The 23,004-nt window shown below is 47.7% G+C and overlaps 2 protein-coding genes and 1 long non-coding RNA gene across 15 annotated transcripts in view; 2 read left to right on the plus strand and 1 right to left on the minus strand.

Moving 5' to 3' along the window:
* MSANTD2 (Myb/SANT DNA binding domain containing 2) overlaps positions 1–9,830 on the plus strand; it is a 31,512-nt gene extending 21,682 nt beyond the window's left edge. For 5 of the 13 annotated variants that reach the window (XM_043874115.1, XM_043874126.1, XM_043874135.1 and 2 more), the window contains 3 exons: positions 2,432–2,531; positions 4,212–4,272; positions 8,295–9,830. In XM_043874115.1, the coding sequence (XP_043730050.1) occupies positions 2,432–2,531; positions 4,212–4,272; positions 8,295–9,147 (1,014 nt within the window). In that variant the 3' untranslated portion in view covers positions 9,148–9,830. Of the gene's footprint in view, positions 1–2,275; positions 2,532–4,211; positions 4,274–8,294 lie in introns of those variants that run through there. The other 8 variants (XR_006335253.1, XM_043874171.1, XM_043874104.1 and 5 more) reach the window with 7 other exon arrangements.
* On the minus strand, positions 17–16,621 carry LOC122675459. Its single transcript, XR_006335278.1, has 3 exons — positions 16,479–16,621; positions 11,474–11,557; positions 17–388 (listed from the first exon to the last, which is right to left on the minus strand). It is a non-coding gene; the product is annotated as an uncharacterized LOC122675459 (long non-coding RNA).
* ESAM (endothelial cell adhesion molecule) lies at positions 14,274–22,985 on the plus strand. The gene is made up of 7 exons (XM_043874229.1): positions 14,274–14,505; positions 17,968–18,164; positions 19,471–19,675; positions 19,833–19,988; positions 21,387–21,509; positions 21,803–21,929; positions 22,152–22,985. Exons 1-7 carry the CDS (start codon positions 14,436–14,438, stop codon positions 22,465–22,467), a joined length of 1,194 nt encoding a protein of 397 aa, XP_043730164.1. The 5' UTR covers positions 14,274–14,435; the 3' UTR covers positions 22,468–22,985.
* Positions 22,986–23,004: the final 19 nt, after the last annotated feature.

The raw sequence follows: 23,004 nt of genomic DNA on the forward strand, positions 1-23,004 counted from the left end.
ACTGCTGGTTTCCTTATTCATATACAGAAGAAGTGAAATGTTAAGCTCGATTAGATGGTTTCAAAGAAAGTAAATCTTCTCTGTAGTTTCCCACCAAATATAGTGTCAAAGATTGGTCGCTTTGCTCACGCCTTGGTCACATCTAAGTGTGGCACGTTCCTTCAGAGGAGTGTTAGTTTCGCTCCCTGACTTCCAAAGTGACCCTCAGTGACAGATCCATGGGGGTTCTTTGTGTGCGGAGAGCTGTGCTTCAGGCAGCCAGCAAGTAGTGAGCGCTGAGTGGTGTGGTTTCCATCTCCATTTATGGCCTTGGAAGGGTGAGAGGGACAAGGCTGGGACTCTCCATTTACGGTCCTTGGAGGAGCTGAAAAGAGCAGTTGGGGTGTTCCTGGAGGCAGAAAGTAGACATTGTGAGATAAAAATAAATTGGCAGGATATGTTTGCAATTCAAATTCCAGTTCCCACAAGGAGGGCAGAGGGTGCCGGGTAATGGGGTATAGAACGTCACGTGAGGTCAGCTGGAGGCATTTGTCCCCTCCCATTTGAAGAGTTGCCCATGACACATTTCCCAGGTTCATTTCCGATTTGTTCCAGAAAGTTATGTGTTATGTACTTGTGAGTATCCTTTACAAAGAGGAAGAAGGAACACTTTTAAAGAGTGTGTGATCAGAAACCTCACTTCTTTAAGGCATCCTTTCAGGCACCAAAAGAAATCTCCAGAAAGGAAGAGTGAGGCAGGTGCTTATGCAGGGGACAGGCTGGCTGGTTTCAGGGTGGACGACTCTTAATTGCTGCTCTGTGTCAGAGGAAGATCGTCATGTGTGTTTTGTGTTTATTATTCTCTTTGCCTGTCTGGATTTCTGGCCTCAAGGGAGAGATCTGCAGTGTTTGACAGAGTGTCTTCCTGTAGTTTGTCAACTGAGATTTAACAGTACTGAACTTTCGAGGAGGCTCCATAAAGATTATTCAGAGTTGTTTTCTTTTGGCGAGAGTAGGTGAGGTATTGGCTTATGGAAAGTCATCTCACATTCAGGAAAAATTTACAGTCTGGCTGATGTGTGTAAATTAAGTCTAAGGTAAGCTAGTTTGGCACAGTTGAGTTTGAAAGCATTTGGAGAAAAAGAGTCTTGTCTGCCGTGAAAAGTCTCAAGAGTAAAACCCAGTAAAGTAGGAAGGAGATTAAAAGGAACGGAAGGAGGCAGAGATGGGACAGAGAATGAATATAATTAAACTAAATTTGGAACTGAGGCGCAAGGCCTGGGACTAAATCCTTGATTTATCTTTTGAAATACCATGTAAGATAGCATAAGATATACCATTAAACTAAGGAAACTGGGTTAATTATCAGAAATATTAGAAGACCATGAAGCAGGTTGAAGGGTTGTGCAAGGTAATAAAATTATACAGGTTTTGTCTGTGGATTTGCATAAGGATATGTTATTTGCTCTGTACCACGAAGCAGAAAAAGAAGTGAAATAACACCCTTCCACCTCACTTTCTGTGACCCTACCTCAGAAGAAATGATTGGCATCTCTTGTTGGTGTTTGGTTGGCAGTTTGAGTTGGTAGAATAGGCTAGTATTATCATTGGCTGATTTTTAGATGTTGGTATCAGTGTCTTGTTGTTTCTTGATGATTGAGACAGCATCTGTAGCGTTATTGATTTGGTCTCTTTTAAATTCAATTCTGGCAACTGCCCCAAAGTCAGAGTGAGTTAGTAAGGAGTATGGACTATGCAAGTAGTTTGTTTTACTAGCTAATTCGTTTAGGCAATTGTGTTAACCCTATATTCTTTCTTAATCAAGAGTAAGGAAGGGTACATTCTTTGCTTTGGGAAATTCTTCTTTCTGTCCTCCCTCCCCTCACTTTTTCCAAATTCTGGGCACAACAGCAGCTCTTCCTTTTCTGTGGCAGGTGTGCATCCTATTGGCTGGCTGGTATTTCTTGTTTTCTTTTTTTTTTCCCTTATTCTTTTAAAAATGGGGGTGGGGGTATAAAAATATGTGTATGGGATACATGCAATAATGTTGTAATGTTTCTTGTTGTTTAATGGATAATTAATTGCAAAATAATTGTTTGAATTATAACATGTTTGAGTAAATGCTAAATTAGTCATTTTTTTTCTAATATAATAATGAATTTAAAATCTAGCATTCCTGTAACAATGTGTCTGTGTTTGTCTGTCCGTGTCTGTCTAATAGTAATTAATATCTGTGGTCCGTACCTGGAAGAGGAAGTACAGCTTTAAAGGAATAACAAAAGACTTTGTGTCTTAGACCCTTCGCAGGTGTTACAGTCGGGTGAAAGAACATGGTGTTGGGAAAAGAAAGAGCAGTTACACATTTGAACAGTTGGAACAGGTGTTTGGTCAGGGAGGATGGGATGCTCAGCCCTGCCAGCCTGTACTTATTAACAGTAGTGGCTTGTACCAGGAGCTGGAGTCAGATGGCAGCACTATGGAGGAGTATTCACAGGAGGACTGGGGAAACCACAGTCAGGATCTCCATGGCTACCCCACAGATCAGGAATTGGGTAAGAAAGCCAGTATCTGTGATACTTGCGGTGTGTGTGTGTGTGTCTACCTGTCTTCACATGTGCTCAGGTGTTTCATATCTGTAACGCTTCTTTTACCATTCCCACTGATAGCACAGCACACGTAGCCAGTGTCTGTCTGGGGCGACTTGGGGATCCTTCGATTAGCCTTAGACTGCCAGCTGGCGCCTGGTGCCTGGGGCTCCACAAAGTCCCTAAAGACACAGAAGAATTCCTAATGCCGGGCTGCAGAGGGAAGCTCAGTGACAGGCTATGCAATTAAAAATACCCTGCACCTCTGTGTTCTAAGATGACTGCTAAGAGTATTGACTCCTGGCTCAGCTGGTATAGATATAACTGTCGTTTCCTTCCTTTATCCCCAATAATTTTCCTCCACCCCTGTTTGTAATTTGGCAAAGGTCCCTTCCCAGGCTTCAGTCTGAACAATAAATGAAGGAAAGCCTTGGTTTGAAAGGAGCTGATAATTGAACTTCATCAGGGATCATACTCCTTCCAACTTCTTAAAGGCTCACATCCCAACAATAGTTGGAATGATTTATTCACTATCTTCACATTAACTCCTGGCCATCAAATCTAAACTTGTATGGACTAATTAAGAGAGTATATATATGTAGTTGGCTTGGTTTTGTTTTTTTTTGTTTCGCAATAAATGTTCTGGTTTTAGTTTTCATAATTTGCCAGTACTAATCAAGTGTCTGCTGCAGCCTTTGTACATTCATAGCAAGTTGTGTAATGAGTGCTCACTTGTAAGTGAATGTTCTTACTCTAGTGAAGCACTCGGGCAGCCCCCAAGGAAGGATAAGTAGAATTGGCTCTATAAATATGCCTCCCCAGCTTGAGACAAAAGCCCACGGGCACTGTTTTACAGATCTCCTATGACAGAGAAATGTTGATTCAAAGGAAAAGGATTAAATGCTAGTATTGAGTTGGCCAAAACATGCATTTGGATTATTTCATAAAATTGTATGGAAAACCCAAGAGAACTTTTTGACTGACCCAATATTTCTTGCAAATGCTGTTTCTAAAAAAAAAAAACAAAACTCAAATATTGAAAAAGAGAAGGAGTGACGAAAGTGGTTATACCATAAGACTAACACTATGTAAGAGAATTGATTACTGGAAGAATAAAAAGGGCAGATGCTAAGTGATCACTGCCTCTTAATTTCAAAACAGTTCTAAGGTCTCAATTACTTTGGCATCCTGTAACTCTGGTTTTGCCGGAGAGAGTTAAGTCACCCAAATCTTTGGGACAAAAAAAATATATAGAGCATATTGATCCTGATAATTGGGCTGGGGGAGAATAATTGCTCTATAAAACCTACATAGAAAATCTAAATAGAACAGAATACCTTTCATTCTCGTTCCTTTAAAAATCATGTTTGCCATGAAATTAAGCTTTAAGCTCCTAGCTAGAAATCCACTAGTGACCTTGAAGAATTTTATACTCATAGAGCTGGTTTCTGATCTTGCATATAAATGTATACATCTCATTATATATGAGTTACATCTATAAGTCTGGCATTGGACAGTGTTAGACACTAGAATTAAGTTCTCACATTGGAAAGTATGGAACAAACAGTAAACTTACAGCTACTCATCTACATAAATACATGTCACCACTTAGGAAAATATAATGTTTCCAAAACCTCTGTTTTTCAGATGAAATACCTGTCACAAAGAGAACATTAAAAATAAAACAAGAGTCTTCTGAAGAAGCACAGTAAGTAGATGTCCCCCGTTTCTAAAAAGTGTAACTACCTAAGTTTAATGTCAAAAGTCTTGCTGTAATTAGATGTGCTGTGAAAGTTAGGGGCTTCCCTGGCGGCCCAGACAGTAAAGGACCTGCTGTGCCGCCAAGGGAGCGTGTCTCCTTCTTCATCTTCTTGCCCAAGTTTCCCAGGGCTTAATCCAGAAATGCTGAGAATTTTGTGTATGACGAGAAGAAAGAGATATATGAAAATAAGTGTGTTTATGGTATTTGTGTGGATATGGCATTTGGATGTTTAAATATGATATAGAGATAAGGTTTAGGGCCCAGAGATTGTCTGGGGTTAAGTGAAATGATAGTGGGGCCAGAGGAACACTTAAATTACAGCTGTCCCCAACCTTTTTGGCACCAGGGACCAGTCTTGTGGAAGATAACTTTTCCACGGACCAGGATGTACAGGATGGTTTTGGGATGATTCAAGCGCATTACATTTATTGTGTACCTTATTTCTATTATTATTACATCAGCTCCACCTCAGATCATCAGGCATTAGCTCCCAGAAGTTAGGGACCCCAGATTATAACATTCCATTTTGGGAATCAAAAAGTAAGTTCTTAGGAACTGCACGGTAGGCCAACTGATGTAACTAGAAATGAACTCAAGCTTCACAGAATTGGTGTCACCAGTATCAGACCCCCCTGAACTTTTCCCAGTTGGAACTTCAGAAATACAGCAGACAGTTCTCAGGAACTGTTTAAATAGCTGGGTCTAGTTCTCGCTGTGTTCCACAGCTGTCAAAAGCTGGTCTGAGGCTTGAGCCCAGGGAGCTTCAGGCTGAGGTCAGATCAGTGGGGCAGGAAACTGGCAGACTCTGCAGAAATGCCCAGCATGGCTGCCTCTTCTCCAAGATTCAGCTCACAGGGTGAGTGGGTCCTAAGAGGCGACTCATTTCCCAGTGTACCAGTTTCCTAAGAACTGTTCCTTATTGCTGACTTAGGGCTGTGACAGTGCCAAATATGATAACTTCATTTGGGCACTGGATTTTTTCACTCTTAAGTTTAGATGGAATTCACCTGAACTAACTGATGGATTCTTTTACACCAGTCAGTTGTTACCATCCTTTACCCAGGAAGAAGAGTCACCACTTATTTATCAAATACCTATTGTATGTCAGGCATTGGGATACGGCAGTGAACAGAACAGACAAAAGTCTCTGCCCTCCATCCCACCTCCTTAGCCTAGTCTTCCTTGAGATCAGTAAAATATTTTAAAAGAGGACAAGGAAGAATGATAGCGTTGAACAATGATTTCTTTTTTAAAGCATCGACCCGTGCAGAAACATGGTCCTATATCTTAGCCTCACAGACACCACATCCTCAACATTAACAAAGTGACTGAGTGCCTGTGTGCACTCTGAGAAGAGGAACAGTCCCCAGAAATGCAGTGATTTCATCTGCATGGCCACTCAAGTACTTGAGTAGCTTTCTAGACAAACTAAAGTGCAGAGGGTGAGTCCAGGACAGTCGCTGGACCAAGAAAACTGACAACAAGACATTCGCTCTTTGTCAGCTTGAAAAGAAAGTAAAGGAAAGTAAGAGAATGGCTATGTGGAAGATCCCCCAGTTTGTTGCAAAAGCTCTTCTAGAAGGTTTGAGAATTTAAGAGGAAAGTGTACAATCTGTCTTCTACCAAGAAGCTGTTCACAAACCACCATTACACCCTCTTATCTTGCCTGCATTTGATTATATGTGAGTGTGGTAGTTGAGTACTTTTGTAGTTTAAACCTGTGATTGTTTGCTGCCAAGTTACCATTTAACAAACTTCAGTCTTCTGATATCAGAGTTGTGCCCTGAGAAACAAATATCTTCATTATCGATATAAATCATTTATGAAGTGTCAGTTGGAATTACTTGAATTAAGCAGCATGTGAAACAAGAATTTCCATGCATTTGTCTTATTCTGTTAACTGTCCAAATCAAAACTGAAATAATTTCTATGCTTTTGCTTCCCTTTATAAAAATATATTTTAGGACAATCTCAATTCATTATCTGGAATTTTTCTTTCTTAAAATAGAAGCTTAGTAATGAAACTTTTCCATCTGAATTCTCAGATCTTAATTCTGTGCTAAACTGTTCTTTTAAATTTGGGAGTAGGAATGTATTTTAGACAAATAGAGGAAAATATCCTTTTTTCATGTTTTTGAATCAGATCAATTCAGTTCAGTCGCTTAGTCGTATCCGACTCTGCGACCCCATGGACTGCAGCACGCCAGGCCTCCCTGTCCATCACCAGCTCCCAGAGCTTACTCAAACTCACATCCATTGTGTCGGTGATGCCATCCAACCACCTCATCCTCTGTCGTCCCCCTCTCCTCCCTTCAATCTTTCCCAGCATCAGGGTCTTTTCCGATGAGCTGGTTCTTCGAGTCAGGTGACCGCTACTAGAGTTTCAGCTTCAGCATCAGTCCTTCCAGTGAACACCCAGGACTGATCTCCTTTAGGATGGACTGGTTGGATCTCCTTGCAGTCCAAGGGACTCTCAAGAGTCTTCTCCAACACCACACTTTAAAAGCATCAATTCTTCGGCGCTCAGCTTTCTTTATAGTCCAACTCTCACATCCATACATGACTACTGGAAAAATCATAGCTGTGACTAGATGGACCTTTGTTGGTAATGTAATGTCTCTGCTTTTTAATATGCTGTTTAGGTTGGTCATAGCTTTTCTTTGAAGGAGCAAGTGTCTTTTAATTTCATGGCTGCAGTCAACCATCTGCAGTGATTCTGAAGCCCAAAAAAATAAAGTCTGACACTGTTTCCACTGTTTCCTCATCTATTTGCCATGAAGTGATGGGACCAGATGCCATGATCTTAGTTTTCTGAATGTTGAGTTTTAAGCCAACTTTGTCACTCTCTTCTTTCACTCTCATCAAGAGGCTCTTTAGTTCTTCTTCACTTTCTGCCATAAGGGTGGTGTCATCTGCGTATCTGAGGTTATTGATATTTCTCCCTGCAATCTTGATTCCAGCTTGTGCTTCATCCAGCCTGGCATTTCACATGATGTACTCTGCATATAAGTTAAATAAGCAGGGTGACAATATACAGCCTTGACATACTCCTTTCCCTGTTTGGAACCAGTCTGTTGTTCCATGCCCAGTTCTAACTGTTGCTTCTTGACCTGCATACAGATTTCTCAAGAGGCAGGTCAGGTGGTTGGTGTTCCCATCCCTTGAAGAATTTTCCTCAGTTTGTTGTGATCCACACGGTCAAAGGCTTTGGCATAGTCAATAAAGCAAATGTAGATGTTTTTCTGGAACTCTCTTGCTTTTTTGATGATCCAACAATGTTGGCAAATTGATTTCTGGTTCCTCTGAGTTTTCTAAATCCAGCTTGAACATCTGGAAGTTCACAGTTCACGTACTGCTGAAGCCTGGTTTGGAGAATTCAGATCAATAGTCGTAATCAATTTCATGTTTTCCTATGGCCAGCATGTATGGGCCAAACTTATTTAACTTTCAGAATTTCCAGGTTAGAAATTAATCTGTTCATTCTTTTAAGTGATTCTGATCACCTTTCTGAATACAGCAATCTTCACCTAATTTTGATAGGTCTAAAGGCCATCATATGCACTATTATACACACACACACCCCACACATTACTCTTGAGTTTCTGAAATCCTAGGGTCTTATGTATCAATAGTTACTAAGTGTAATACAACTAGACTATAGAATAATGGAAAGAAGTTCATCACTAGTTCCTAGAAACTTCCTAGGGGTAAGCATGTCTCAGATTTTAATACTATGATTATCTGGACCTGCACAGTCCAATGTGGTAGCCACTAGCCATCTGTGGCTATTTAAATGTAATTTTAAGTTCATTAAGAACATAATACCTCACTCACAGTAGCCACATATCAGTGCAATGGCTAACATACTGGACAGCACAGACACAGAACATTTCCACCATTGCAGAAAGTTCTGTTGGACAGTGCTCATCTAGACACCTGAGGAATCTGACTTTTATCTCTCTTTCTAGGAAAAGAGACATCATGCAGAATATTGTACAAATTTTGGAGTCAGTACAGTTGAAATGGGAACTGTTTCAGAGCTGGACAGACTTTTCAAGGCTTCACCTTTCTAATAAACTGGCCATTTTTGGAATCGGTTACAACACCCGTTGGAAAGAGGATATCCGTTACCATTACGCTGAGATCAGCTCCCAGGTGCCCCTTGGCAAGCGACTCCGGGAGTACTTCAATTCTGAGAAACCCGAGGGCCGGATCATCATGACCCGAGTGCAGAAAATGAACTGGAAGAATGTATACTACAAATTTCTGGAGATCACTATTAGCGAAGCTAGGTGCCTGGAGCTGCACATGGAAATTGACTGGATCCCCATCGCCCACTCAAAACCAACTGGTGGGAATGTGGTTCAGTATTTATTGCCAGGAGGCATTCCCAAAAGCCCGGGTCTCTATGCCATTGGCTACGAGGAGTGTATTGAGAGGCCTCCCTCCCCCCATGTCGAGCGACGTACCCTGGACCCCGGAAAGGAGGGCCGGGTTGACTTGGAAACCCTTTCAGCACAAGCCTCACTGCAGGTGGAGATAGAACCCACTCGAATTATCTATTGCTACCTCGGGATCGCTGAGGTCAGGACTCTGCAGCAATGCTTGTTTTTACATTTCCAAGCAAATACCAAAACCTTCAGCAAGGATTGGGTTGGTATAAATGGGTTTTTGTCTCAGAACTGTATTGTGGATCCCGGTGTGTCCCCCAAATCCATCTACATCAAATTTGTAGAAGTCGAGAGGGATTTTCTTTCTGCTGGCTCGTTAGTTGAGTGCCTGGAAAAAGCCATCGGGTACCCCTTAAAATATAACAACTGAATGTCATCCTTCATAAGGATCTGGGCTCTTACCTCTCTCTTCTCTACCCCTGTCCCATGACCCAGACTGTCCCTCATCCAGATGCTGCCATCGACTCTTCATGGAAACTCTTTCCACGATCGGGCCAGTACAACTAAGAAACCCTAGTAGACCTTGGGCAGAAAACACAGACCTCACCTGAAAAATGCTCATTTTGAGCAAACAAGCTACACAGCAGACTTGTGTGGTGGGTCAGCTGTTTTCTTTTTTAAAAACAACAAAAAAACAATTTTTAAATGAATTTTAGAGCCCTAATGTAAACAAATGTAGGTACATTCCATATTGGACAAAACTTATACTTTGAGTTTCATATGAAATTGAAAAATTGTATTTTTTTCACGATGTTTCATTTTTACACATCTCTATGTCTCTATATAAGTATTATTTACAACCTTGAATAAATAAGCAATAGATAATGGCAAGTAAAATCTTGAGTCACAGTGAGTAAGACTGTTTTTCAATATTACCCTTTAGCTACTATTGTATATAATTTAGTTTCCTTTTTTTTCACCAACCAAATGTTTTGCTCTTCCCAGTCAGTGTTGCCTGCAAAGCCCTCTGTTTCTGTGATGTACCAACTTTTGGTTGTGTTGCCATTTAAAACTTTTTTTAAAAAAATATTAAAGTAATTCCTGGCCTCTTGGCATTGTAGTAGTGGAGCTTTTTGTAGCGGAGTGTGGTCGCACTGGCAGTGACTGTTCTCTGACTTTACGGCAAGGGATGAACAAAACAGAGCAGGGTAGTAGCTTCACTTCCTTACTCAACTTCACTGTCTGTACCCCGCTGGCCAATGTCATTATCCGTTTTCCGAGTCCCGAAGCTCACTGGGACATTTCATTTTGTGCTACTTTTTAAAAAGCTACAAAAAAAAAAAAAATTAAATCTACAAAAGGATATTCCTTTTGGCCCTCGGTACATAATATTTGCAAGAGACTTTCATTCCTCATCTTTATACTCAGTAATCAGAGGCAGCTCTCTCAAGAGCACAGGTGGAGGACTGACATCATACTGCCTAGAAAAGGAGAGAAGATCTAAGAGAAACGTTCATACAAAAATTTTAAGTGGTCCATAGGATAGGGAATGGTAAAGTGTTGATTCATTAGGAGGGTAACTATTATGTTCAGATCTTTTCAGAGATTTCTGTGCACTCCACATAGAGGTTAGTAAGCTCAGCTAAGAACTAGCTTACCAGTAGTGTTGTGAAGGGTTACTTTAGTCTCTAGGCAGGGATTTGTTAGATTTATTTACCTTTAATGAGTCCCCCAACATCTCTCAGGTTTTCTACTTAAGTGGTCTACAGGTCCAAGTAAGAGCTATAATTCTCCCCATTTTTCTTGAAGGTAAAATTGCATATTGATAAAAAAAAATGTTTCTTGTAGCCTGAGTGGCTTTATATTAGTAATTTTTCTCATTCTGGTTGTGAAAATTGCTCAGTGGTATCCGACTCTTTGTGACCCCCATTGGCTATACAGTCCATGGAATTCTCCTGGCCAGAATACTGGAGTAGGTAGCCGTTCCTTTCTCCAGGGTATCTGCCCAACCCCGGAATCAAACCCAGGTCTCCCACATTGCAGGTGTGGGATACCTGCAATGTGGTATCCCACATTGGTATTAAAGATACCAGCTGAGCCACCTGGGAAGCCCTCATTCTGGCTGGTCAGTGCTTATTTATTTGTCTAATGACTAGAGTGCTTATGATCAATGAGATGACTTATTAATGTCATTTGAGGCTAGCTCTATGGAGTTGGCGGTTTCCCGACATGAGATGCTAAAATGGGTGCTAGCTCAGGGAGTGTGTAAATAGTCGGGAATGTTTGAATGCAGCACATCTTGCCAGGCATGGGCTGTAGGAATGGGCCTTAGGAAGTTCTCATGAGTTAGCTCTTCTTTGGAACTCGGAATTGTCCTGAAGACCAAGGCTACATTGACCATTTTGTGGCAATAATGTCATAATATCAGTGCCAAGTGCTGCAGGAAAAAGCGTTATTGCCAGGAGTAGTACATGGCATTCCCCAAGCTGCCACTGGTCAACCCTAAAACTAACATTACACGTTTTCTCCCCATCCCAGTTCTCACTGCTGTTGGTTACGTAGCAGGGGTAGAACATTTCGGAACACTTAGAGAGGATGTTTGAGATTTACCTACTGTTACTAAGAACACTGTGAGCAGCATGGAGAATGTGGCGAAGGCCGATCTTGTTTGTGTTTTCACCATGTGGCTTGAGATGGATGAGGAGTCGGGGCAAGAGGACAAAGCTGAGCGTTGGGAAATGGAGATTTGAAAGTACCTTGCTGATCCTGAATGTCCATTCTTTTTGGCCGGAACAATCCAGAAAAGGGGACAGCAGGGTGTCACATAACTATGAGTATTCCTAAAAACAAAAAGTGGACTATTTAGACCTTAATGAAGCCTTATAACTGATTCCAGGGGAATGGAGACACTATATTCAAATATAAAAATCAGCATTAAAAAAAGTACTGTAGAGACTTTCCAGGCGATCCAGGATGTAAGACTTCGTCTTCCAATGCAGGGGGTGTGGGTTTGATCCCTGGTTTGGGAGCTAAGATCTCACATGCCTTGGGGCCAAAAAAATTAAAACAGAAGCAATACTGTAACAAATTCAATAAAGACTAAAAATGGTCCACATAAAAAAAAATCTTAAAAAAATATACTGTAGAGGTAAAAGATGTATGACTGGGAGAAACACTAGTGAACTACAAATCTCTTTAACATACGAACTTAGCTTGTGCAGATAACCTGTTGTGCAAGCAGCTCCCAGATCACTCACAGATCATCTTCTAATATTCCCATTTTACACAAGGGTAAAGAGAAATGTTCACCTTAAATTACTACATCTCAGCAAAAACTTCCAGGAAGTAATAGAACTGCTCTGCTAACTTCTACACTTGACCCCCTCAGGGTCAGCAGGGGAAAAAAAAAGTGGTTGGAATAGGAGATAGTGTAGAAAATTCTTCTAATGGATGAGAACAGTGAGAGTCCTGAAAGCAGCGTTTCTGTGTCACTTGGAGAGGATCACTGACTACGAATCTTTATTTGTATTTTTACATCTTTTTTTCCCTTAAGAAACTTTTTATTGAAATAATTTGGGATTTATAAAACATTGTATAAAGAGTACAAAGTATTCCCCTATATATTCACTTGTTCCCATAATATTAATATTCTTGCCTGTAACGATGATTACTGTGGTAGTTGCCAGACAAATAATATTTGTGTCTTTACTTCTGATGTAAATTACCGGGGGTGCAAATTCTGAAAAGTTAGCTACTGAGAGTGAATGTTGAGGTTCTAACTTACGTAGCACTTGATTACAGCCTGTAAACAGATGCTTTAGTGCCCCTGAGACAACCAAGAGCTCTGTAATGCTCTTCTTGGAAGGAGTTATTTGGGATAACCTAGCCCTGACCTGGAAGTAAAGGAGGGATGTTTGCAAGAGGTGCTTTGCAATGAAGACTAAAGTTAAGAAAAAAAAAAAAAAATGACTGTGATAGACTAGAAAAACTAAACCAACAGCACCCCACCACACACACACAAACACACAATCTAGTTGACCGTTTCAAGCCTGTAGCCCTTGCATAAGGGTATAAGGCTAGCAGTTACCTATTACTACTGCCTTTGCTGTCACTAAGCTGCCGAGTACTAGATTCCAGGGATTGCATGAGCAGTCTAGTGTTTGCATAGCCATTTCTCAACGCCACTGCATGGCAGGTATTTAAAGAGTAGTCACGCAGGTCATACGAGGAAGAAAGAGCTGAGAGGGTCAGTGTATTCAAAACAAAACAAAACCTTGGTGAGCGCAGGCTCAAAGACCGCCCTGAGAACCATGTGGAGTAAATGGAATCCAGGAGACCTGGCATCTTTTTGCCCAGTCAGTTATCACCCGGAGCAGGCAACGCCAGGGATTCGTTGTTATGGTTTCTGTCCTCGGTGACCTTGACTCGGTGGTTGAGCTGTGCCGGGACGTTTGAAGCATCTTTATTTTGGCTGTCCGACAGAGAAGCCAGAACAGGTGCGTGCCCTTCTCTAAGAGACCTGCGGCCGCCAGAGGGTGCAGAGGAGCATTTGATCGACCGGCGCGGGGAGATGGGGGCGGGGAAGGGACGGTTAAATTAAATTTCACTAGAACATGATCTAGCCCCGGGAATTAAAAGATCAGAACGCGCTGCGGGCGGGATGGGAGGCAGCGAAGACAGAGGCAGAAATAAACCGAGGGACTCCGTCCAGTCTACCTTCCCGCAGCTGCCCCCTCCTCCCCGGTCTGCCTAAGGCTTTTCAGAGTTGAGAGGGGAACTTGGCTTTCTTCTGTTTCCCGCTCAGAACCTGGGGTTCCTTGCGCCAATCGTTTCCCTGCTTGGGTTTGCGGCACAAGGTCCGAATGACCCTGGGGTCTGCCTTTTAGGGAGCCTCGGGGAACCTGCTGAGAGGTCCGATCTACGCCCGCAGGTCCTCGCATCCTGCCCCGCAGCCTACAGATCCCGCGACACCTGCAGGGATGGGCGGGGGCGGCCGCGACCGCATCCCTTGGCCGCCGCTCTCCCGGCCGGCTCCCGCGGCCAGCCCGCCGCTGGCACTGGAAAACTGATCGTTTCGGTCAGCAGGACCGCGCCCGCGCGGCCGGCACTCTGGCCCCTTCCTGCCGCCCCGACCCCCACACCGTGAGCCCCAGTGGCCCCGGGGAAACAAGGCTGAGGACGCGGTACCCGCAAGCTCCCCCAGTGGGTTAGTAGGGCGGGAACCCCAGCCGCTTAGGGTGGCCCCTGGACGTCGGACAATCCCCAAACCTCCCTTCCTTCCTGGCCCTCCTTCCTAGCTCACGCAGCGGACGGGGGAGGGTATGGCGTGGTCTGAGAGGTCAGGACCCTCTCTTCTGCCCTGGACCCCCGCGGGCTGCGAGGGCCCCACGACTCACTCGACCCCACCCTTTGTCCTGACCGGGTGGAGGCCGCCGGATCTGGCCGTCGGAGCGCGAGGATCGCCCCCCTGCGGCGGGTCACCCTGGAGCCCCGCCCGGGAGGACGGCGACCTCTCCGCCCCCTCGAATGCCCCGCCCCCCAGTCCCCGTCGGTCCCCACCCCGCCACCGGCACGCACACGCAGAGACTCTGGCCAGAGCCGCCCTTGGTACCAGTGGTCCGATTCCCGCGTCCGCTCCGGCTGCCGGGCAGCCTGAACACCTGTCTGTCGCGTGTCCCCAAGCCCGCGCCCCTGACTCCGTCGGGGCCAGGGAAGGCCATGATTTCTTTGCCCGGGTCTCCTGCGACCAGCTTGCTGCGGGTTTTGTTCCTGGGGCTGACTACTCTCGGTGAGTGAAAGCCTGGACATGGAGGGGACATGAGATGGGAGATGGGATGAATCCCACCCGAGGCGGGTGGTTTGGGGCGCTGATGAGGAGCTGGGTGGGACAGGATTCCCGCCTCGGCTCCTTCCCTCCCAGCACTTATACTTTCCCCTAGGCTGGGTGTCACTGGCGGGTGCTGATTTCTGTCCCCTGTGTTGGGGATCAGCCACCACTTTGGGCGCAGTGTGTTTGTGGCAGGGGAGACCGTTTGTTGGAACCATTCCTCACCCCCACTCCCCACCTCCACCCAGCAGAGCCAGATGAGCTGGGCTGCTGCAGGAGACACTGGCTAAAGAGCTTAAGGACTTAACTCCAGCCCCCTCCCAGCCCCCCACCCCACACACAAGCTGATGTACTAGAGCCCCTGGGGAGTTCCCTGGTACCCCAGCTTGACACATGCACGAACTTCACCTCAATTCCCAAGCCTGGATCCTCCCGCTGGCCCCCTCCTCCTGCTTCCTGCCCTGGGAATCAAGGGAGGTGCCCCCAAAGCTTGACCGTGAGGTCATGTAGGACACAGGAAGTGGAGGAGGGGTTCGAATGCCTAGAGGAGCAGAATTGTGACACCCCCCCCTCAGAGGTCCATCACCCACCCGTTGGTTCCCTGAGCCAAAGGGACAAAGGAAATAGGAGGAGGGCCTCAGAGAGTCAGAGAGGAAGGCCACCTCCTTGGGGCAAGTGCTTGAGGCCTATGTGAAGGCCTCCAGGAGCACCCAGAAGCTGGGGTGGCCTGGTGCAACATTTGGGAGAAAAGGACCCACAGGAACGAAGCTCATTATAAACCATTTCTCATGCTGCCTCCCAGGCTTTCTTGCTATACTTCAAGGATCCCGAATGAGGGTGAAGGGTGGGTTTGTCCAGCTCAGCTTTAACTCCTCATTTCTCTCAGGCTGGAAGTCTCCAGGACATGTAAGGCTTGGAAAGAACCACAGTGATGGAGACTGAGATGGGGACCATCTAAATCTCACCCAGATGATCTTTAGCCCAATCTGTGCTGCAAGGGTGTCAAGGCAGGACCTATTAGGGTCCCCAGACAAAGTAGGACTCAAGACCAGACTGCCAGCCCCTCTAGGCTTGGTGGGCTTGCTGCAGGATCCCTCCACTTCTCAGCCCCCCCCCTCCCAACTTCAACATCCACTGTCTCTTTTCCTGCATTCTATCCTCAATTTCCCCATCCCCCTTCTTGCTGGGGAACTCTGAAGCAAGGCAGAAAAATTCAAGTTAGTGTCCAGGGCATCATCTGATCATCTGTGGCTCTCCTGCAACCCATCCTCTTTCTATCCGAGCTCTGATAACTCTGAGCTTCAGTTTTCACACCGAAGGTCCAGACTTCAGCATCCCTACCTCTCCCCACCCCTACCCCCCACCCACCACACCCCACCCCACCCCCGCTGGGGGATTGCTGAACTCTCTCTGGTCACTTGAGGGTTAAATGGTCCTCTGGATGGTCAGCACTTTGGGAGATACCGGCTCCACTGGTCTCTGCCCGCCCGGGTTCTACCCGGAGGCCCTTATGCTCCCTCGTGGCTCAGCGATGCTGCCCCTGGGGCGTGAGAAGCCCGCGGGGGGAGTTTCTCAGAGAAAGAGGGAGACTAAAAATAGTAGCCCTGGGGAGCCAGCCCAGAGCCCATTTTCGCTCTCCTTCGCTCTTGCCTGCTCCACAAGTTGGTCTGGAGAGGCCCAGAAGGGTCCCTTCCCTGCCCGGGGTTCCTTCACTCAGACCACCCGGCCCCTTTCCTCTCCCTGTGGCCCCTGGGAACAAAAAGGGCCGAAGAGTTGAGGGGTTGCTGGTCCGGGGGACACTCAGGATCAGAGCAGGGAAGCCTGGGGCCCTCTCCAGCTCCTAGCTGACCCGTGTCCAGGCCCCAGGGTGTCCAACTTACTACTGACTTACCCTGCCCACCCCCCTTTGTAAAGTGACATTATAAATGCAGGACCTGAGCGAGGGGCGCCTAGGGCGGAGGCGGCTCACTCTTCTCCTGGGACCCCAGCAGGTTTCCGGCGGGAACTGTGTCTGGCCGCTGGGAGTGAGCGGCAGGAAGGCCCGACCAGGGCCTGCGCCCCCCGCAGGCCTCTCTGGTGTCCCGGCCAGCCGGTCGGTCCTCAGCGGGCGGCGGGCTCCTTGAGGTGGACGTTGTTTTCGCCTGCAGAGCCTCCGGTCCAGCGGCGCCCTCCGCATTGTCTCCTGGCTTATCACCGGGCACAAGTTTCCTGCTCAGCCCTCAGGGACCCCGCCAGGAAATGGGGAGGGGGGTGCTAAGAAGGCCAAGGAATTGGGGTGAGGGTTCTGTAAAGACGCGCAACCAGGAAGCGGAGGGGGGTGGCGCGCATCCTGGCCGGATCCGCTCCTGGGTCCTCAGAGGCCTTCAGCCGGCCTCTAGGAGGGTGGACCGCCCGGCCTGTGCGCGGCCTTTGTCCGCTCGGCGGCCCCCTGACCACTGCGCAGAGACGGCATCTCAGACTCCAGTGCAGACCGTTGAGGCCGAGAACTCAAGGGCCTCAGCAAGAGCTGGGTGAAGGTCTAGAGCCGCCAGCATCCTCAGGCCTGGCTTCGGACAAGTCCAAGGTTATTCCCCCAAAGGACTTTTGACTGGGCCTCTCCACTGCCTCTGCAAGGGGCAGGAAGGGAGTGCCTGTGGACGCCATGAGGCAAGCTCCGATTCGGCAGTCCCCTCCCTGACACCTATACCCCCGGCCACCTCCTGAAGGACAGCCACAGGCAGATGGAAGCTCTGTGCTTGATCATTTTGTACCTGGAGACTTTCCTTCTCCTCCTAGCTCTGCAGAGGTTCCCAGCGACTTCAGAGCACCACCCCCCATCTCCCCTGGGCTCTCAAAGCGCCTTTGGGAGGTTTCCTGGGGGGAGCCCACGTGTGGAGCCCAGCAGTCACTGGGCCGCACTGGGCACTGGCCGCTCCAGACGCTGGCTCAGAGTAGTTCTGAAGCAGCCGCGGGGTTAATTGGTAAACGATTAACCCTCCCGCTCCCCTCTGCCCATCTGGTGGAGAATCTGCAGGAGATGGAAATGCTGTTGATCCTGACCCTTGTCTTTCCTTCTTGGCTCATGCCCCGGGGAAACTGCGGGAGCAAGTGGCTTAAGTAGAGTGTAGATTAAAGGTATTAAATCCGCCCTTCCTCGTGGGTGTCTTCCCCTTCTCGCTGGAAATCTGCCCCCCTCCACTTGGTGCTCTGAAATCTGTGCCTCTGAATACAAATAAATGCACAGACACGGGTCCTATCCTTGCTACAAGCCCGCGGGGCTGAGGCTGGGGAGAAGACGCGCTGATGGAATCGACCATCGCGGGATCGCAGGCCAGCGGGCCCTGGGCAGTCTTGGGAGAGACCCGGGAGAGGTTTGTCCTCAGCTGCTGCTGCGCTAGGCAGGGTCCCCGGACTCCGCGCTCACCCCCCTTCTCTCCTCCCCAGCGTCCCCCTCACGGGCCCAGCTGGAGGTGCACGTGTCCGGCAGCCTCACGAAGCTGCAGGCGGTGGAGGGAGCGGAAGTGGTGCTCTCAGCGTGGTACAGCCTGCATGGGGAGCTGTCTCCGACCAAGCCCAAGCCTTGGGAGGTGCCCACCGTGATGTGGTTCTTCCTAGAAGGGAAGGATAAGAATATGAGCCAGGTGAGGGAACATCTGGGCAGGAGGCTAGCTACCTACTCCAGGCGGGGCTGAGGGGTGCAGAGTGGGAGAGGGTTAGGGGGAGGGAGCAGAGAGGGGTGGGGGAGTGGATTGGGAAGAGCTGGCAACGGTGGGAGGGGTGGCCAGGTATGTTAGGGAAATGCAAGCTCCGAGTCAGAGTCACGGTTCAAGTTTTGTTTTGATCTTGGAGGCTTCCCCCCACCCACTCATTTCTCCTTTTCCTAGGGTTCCCTAGAAACCCAGCACACCAAACACTGCCAACTGGACAAGACTTTTACTTTGCTGGGTGAGGGAGAAAGTGGGGACTGAGGATACGGGAAGCAGGAAGTTTTAGGGCAGGTGTCACACAACTTTTGAAAGTTGAGCATCTCCCTGTTTTCGCATTATCTGTCCTTTGGACGTAGCCACAGGTCACAGTAAGCCCACTCCCAGATGACTATCTGCCCCCCCCACCCCTTTATAACCTCCTTGAGAGGCAAGGGTGGGTCTCTTCCTACAGTCTCTCACCAGTCCTCCTTTCCTAACATCAGAGGCAGATTTACCCAGAAGCCAGTGACATGTCATTTTCAGAGCACCTTTCTTGCATGGGCTCCCTGCAAGGGCTAGGAAGAGTGTTGAGAGGGGAGTCATTTGATAAATAGGGGATGAAAGCATATGAAATATGCAAGCAACTTAGATTGCAGGACGGGGGCTGGGATTTATACACTGGAGGGGAGGGTCTTCAAGAAAAAGGAAATTTTATAAGATATTTTTTCATTTTGACTCTCCCCCTGCAGCCTGTTTCTTTCATACGTTCTCCCCTTGTTTATATGATCCCCTCCTGGTGGCTCAGATGGTAAAGAACCTGCATGCGATGCAGGAGACCCAGGTTCGATCCCTGAGTTGAGAAGATCCCTTGGAGAAGGGAATATCTACCCACTCCAGGATTCTTGTCTGGAGAAGTCCATGGACAGAGCAGCCTGATGGGCTGCAGTCCAGGAGATCTCAAAGACTAGGACATGACTGAGCAACTAACACACATCCATTTTTACCACTTTCTAAACACCCAAGTGGGAGATGAAGAAACAGTGTCCAGGGGAAGAGGACCTGTTCTGATGCAGAGGATTTGGGGCAGTGAGAGAGTGGCTAGGGAGACAGAGGTGGATGGGGAGCTGCTACAGGTTAGAGGGGACAGTGCAGGTTAGGGGTATTTGAGGGCCCCCAGTTTGGGGGAGGGGCACTAGCTGAGCCCTGGGCACAGAGCAGGCACGTGATAATGGGGAGGTGTTGCTGCCCCCCCCCCCCCCAGGTGTTGGTGTACATGAATCAGGTCACAGCAACAGATGAGCCTCGAGCATCCCTGGTCTACTCCATGCCCTCCCGGAACGTGTCACTGCGGCTGCGGAACCTGCGGGAGAAAGACTCCGGGTCCTACTTCTGTTTTGTGACCTTGCAAGACAATCAAGGCACTGTTAAAGGTCAAAGCAGCAAACATTTAGAGCTCAGTGTGCTGGGTGAGCGAGAGGCACCGGTGGGAGGTCAGGCAGGCCTCTCCCCCAAATGACTGAGGGAGAAGGCTGGGGGAGGGGCAGAGTGACCGAGGGTCCCTGTGTGGGAGGGGGAGCTCCTGGTCCCCTGATGTGCGTGTTTAACCTGTCTCCTCTCCCCTAGTCCCTCCAGCTCCTCCATCCTGCCATCTCCGGGGTGTGGCCCACGTGGGGACCAACGTGACTCTGAGCTGCCAGTCCCCGAGGAGTAAGCCTGCTGCCCAGTACCAGTGGGAGCGGTCACCCCCCTCCTCCCAGGTCTTCTTTGCACCTGTTTTAGGTGAGGGAACTTCCAGAGGCAACTGAGAGTGTGGCTGGGGTAGAGGAAAGATGAGGGCCAGAGGGACTGGGGTGCAAGGGGAGGCGATGCTGAAAAGCACAGTGGTGGGGGGCGGGGAAGGAGGATGTGAGGAGGGGGCTGAAGAAAGAGGCCTGCCAGGTGCAGACAGGTGCTGAAGACTATGCCACTCAAGAGACGCTGGGGCTAGAGGATCTGCCATTCACTACATGTGTGACTTTGTGACTGTCTCCTCATCTGTAAAACGGGAGTATCAATAGCCCTGAATTAGTACACCAGCTGGCTCAGTGGTAAAGAATCTGCTGGCCAGTGCAGGAGACGCAGGAGAATGGGGGTTTGATCCCTAGGTCTGGAAGGTCCTCTGGAGGAGGAAATGGCAACCCACTCCAGTATTCTTGCCTGGAGAATCCCACGGACAGAGGAGCCTGTCGGGCTACAGTCCATGGGATTGCAAAGAGTCGTACATGACTGAGCATGCACGCGTGAATACCACTATAAAAAACACTTGGAGGCAGCTGGAACTTTTTTTTTTTCAATTTTATTAAGATTATTGATGGAACAATTTTAATATTGTATACCAGATACTTTGGAAGAATTATTCTTAATTTATCAGCTGTGGCAAAGGTATTGCAGTTATGTGGGACAGTATCCTTCTGTTTTGGAATTTCATGCTGAAATGTTTATTATAAAATGTCTTGAGAAAAAGAGAAAGAAATGAAATAAGTGTAGCAAAATGTTAGCAACTGTGGGTATATGGGTTGTCATTTTGTTCCTCCTACTTTTTATTTGACCATTTTTATAATAAAACTTTTTTTAATTTTTTTTTTACATAGAGCTTACATAGTAGGTTTGTTGTGAGACTTTTATAAATTAGTACATGTAAAGAACTTAGTCTTTGGTGAAGAGTAAGCAGCCAATAAACTTTAACTGTTAAAATCATTAGATTATTTCATACATTCCTTTCAACACCATCAATTAGGTCATATCACCCCATTTTATAGATGAATAAACTGGGGCCCAGAGATAGCAAGTAACTTTCTTAAAGTCCCATGGCCTGTTCTGGATGCCATGTTTTCTAATTCCTCACTCAATGTTTTTTCTCTCTCACTCCTCAGAAATAAAAATAAAAATTGGGTTTCGGTTTTCTTTGGCATCACTTTCTCATTAGCCTTCTTTCAGATATCACTTGGGAACACTGAGTGGAAATGAAAAAGGATAGTGAGCTAGCAGTTTGGCAACTGACTGTCATACCTTTATCTTTCATTGGGGATTCAGATAGCTAAGTCTCCCAGAGAGTCAAAATAGACATTCCAGAGGAAGGGTGATTTTTTATGGGAAAGGGGATCGATTCTTGGACTGATGGCCAAATTGTGTCCACAGATGCCATCCATGGGTCTTTAAGCCTCAAAAACCTGTCCACTTCCATGTCTGGAGTGTACATCTGCAAGGCCCACAATGAGGTGGGCAGTGCCCAGTGCAATGTGACCCTGACTGTGAGCACAGGTCAGTGAGGGGTAAGTGTGGTCAAGGAGAAGATTGATCAGTGGTGGGGGAGGGTCAGCAAGAGAGGGGAGGAGGGCTGTCTGCTGAGGCCTCTCGTTATAACAAGACAAGGTGGTTGTCTTGGTTACGCATTTGTGCAGGTGTTTGGTCAGTGACCAGTTACTGCTTGACAATCACCTTCCTCTTAACAAAGAGAGAAACTGGGTATGGTGGCGGTGGGGCGGAGGGGCAGTGGGATTGGAAAGGACTGGGGAATGGCTGAGAGTCCGCCTCTGACAGTAAGGTTTTTCCAGGACCCAGGGCTACGGTGGTTGCCGGGGCTGTCGTGGGCACCATGGTTGGACTGGGGCTGCTGGCAGGGCTGGTGCTCTTGTACCAACGCCGGGGCAAGGCCCTAGAGGAGCCGGCCAATGATATCAAGTAAGTGTCCCTGGTCTCTGCCAAGATGAGGGCTCTCCTTGGGGATTCAGGCAGCTCCCATCTAAGGTAGGGATGGGCAGTGGCTGAGACATCACTTCTATGGGCAGATTTTAAGGGAGGAGAGTGGAGAAGAGGAGAGGCAAGAATAAGACAAAACATATGGAAACTCTCCCCTCCTCCCCCTTCCACCTTCTGACCCCTTATCACTTCTTTGATGACTAGGGAGGACGCCATCGCTCCCCGGACGCTGCCCTGGCCCAAGGGCTCAGACACAATTTCCAAGAATGGGACCCTTTCCTCTGTTACCTCTGCGCGAGCCCTCCGGCCACCCCAGGGCCCTTCCAGGCTTGGTGCATTGACCCCCACACCCAGCCTCTCCAGTCAGGTCCTGCCCTCGCCAAGGCTGCCCAGGACAGATGGGGCCCACCCTCAGCCTATACCTCCCGGCCCTGGTGGAGTCTCTTCCTCTGCTCTGAGCCGCATGGGTGCTGTCCCCGTGATGGTTCCTGCCCAGAGTCAGGCTGGGTCTCTGGTGTGATGGCCCAGCCACTCGGTGGCTGAGCCATTTGGTTCCTCTCCTTCCTGCAAGGTTCGGACACCCCTGGCACAGAGGCCTGAGATCGGGAGGGTGGCCGCCTTCTAGATCTGTAGTCCTCCACCCTCACCTTTCTTTACTATGGGAAAACTGAGCCTCAGTTGAAACCCAAGTTTCCAGGAAGTAGGAGAAGAGGAAGTCGACCTGGGATTAGGAAGCACTCCCATCCTGGGTTGTCTCTAAGTCTGCAGTGGGATGCTGCTGAAATTGCTACCGCTGCCTCCCCCCCAACCCCCAGTCAACCAGTCCTCCAGGCCCCCTTGGTCTGTACCCCACCCCACCTAACCTCATCCTTCAGTCCCCCCTCCAGCTCCTTGCATTAATATAACCTACCCTGCTGGCTTGGTTGGGTTTTGTTAGGACAGGGGATAAGGAAGATATTTTCTTCAACTAACTTGAAATGCATGATTTTGTTTTTATTTTGCCAACTTCAATAAAGATACATTGTGTTTGTATGGAAAGTGAGAGTCCAGTCGCCTT

The sequence above is a fragment of the Cervus elaphus genome, chromosome 2 (assembly GCF_910594005.1).
Source record: "Cervus elaphus chromosome 2, mCerEla1.1, whole genome shotgun sequence".
NCBI lineage: Eukaryota > Metazoa > Chordata > Mammalia > Artiodactyla > Cervidae > Cervus > Cervus elaphus.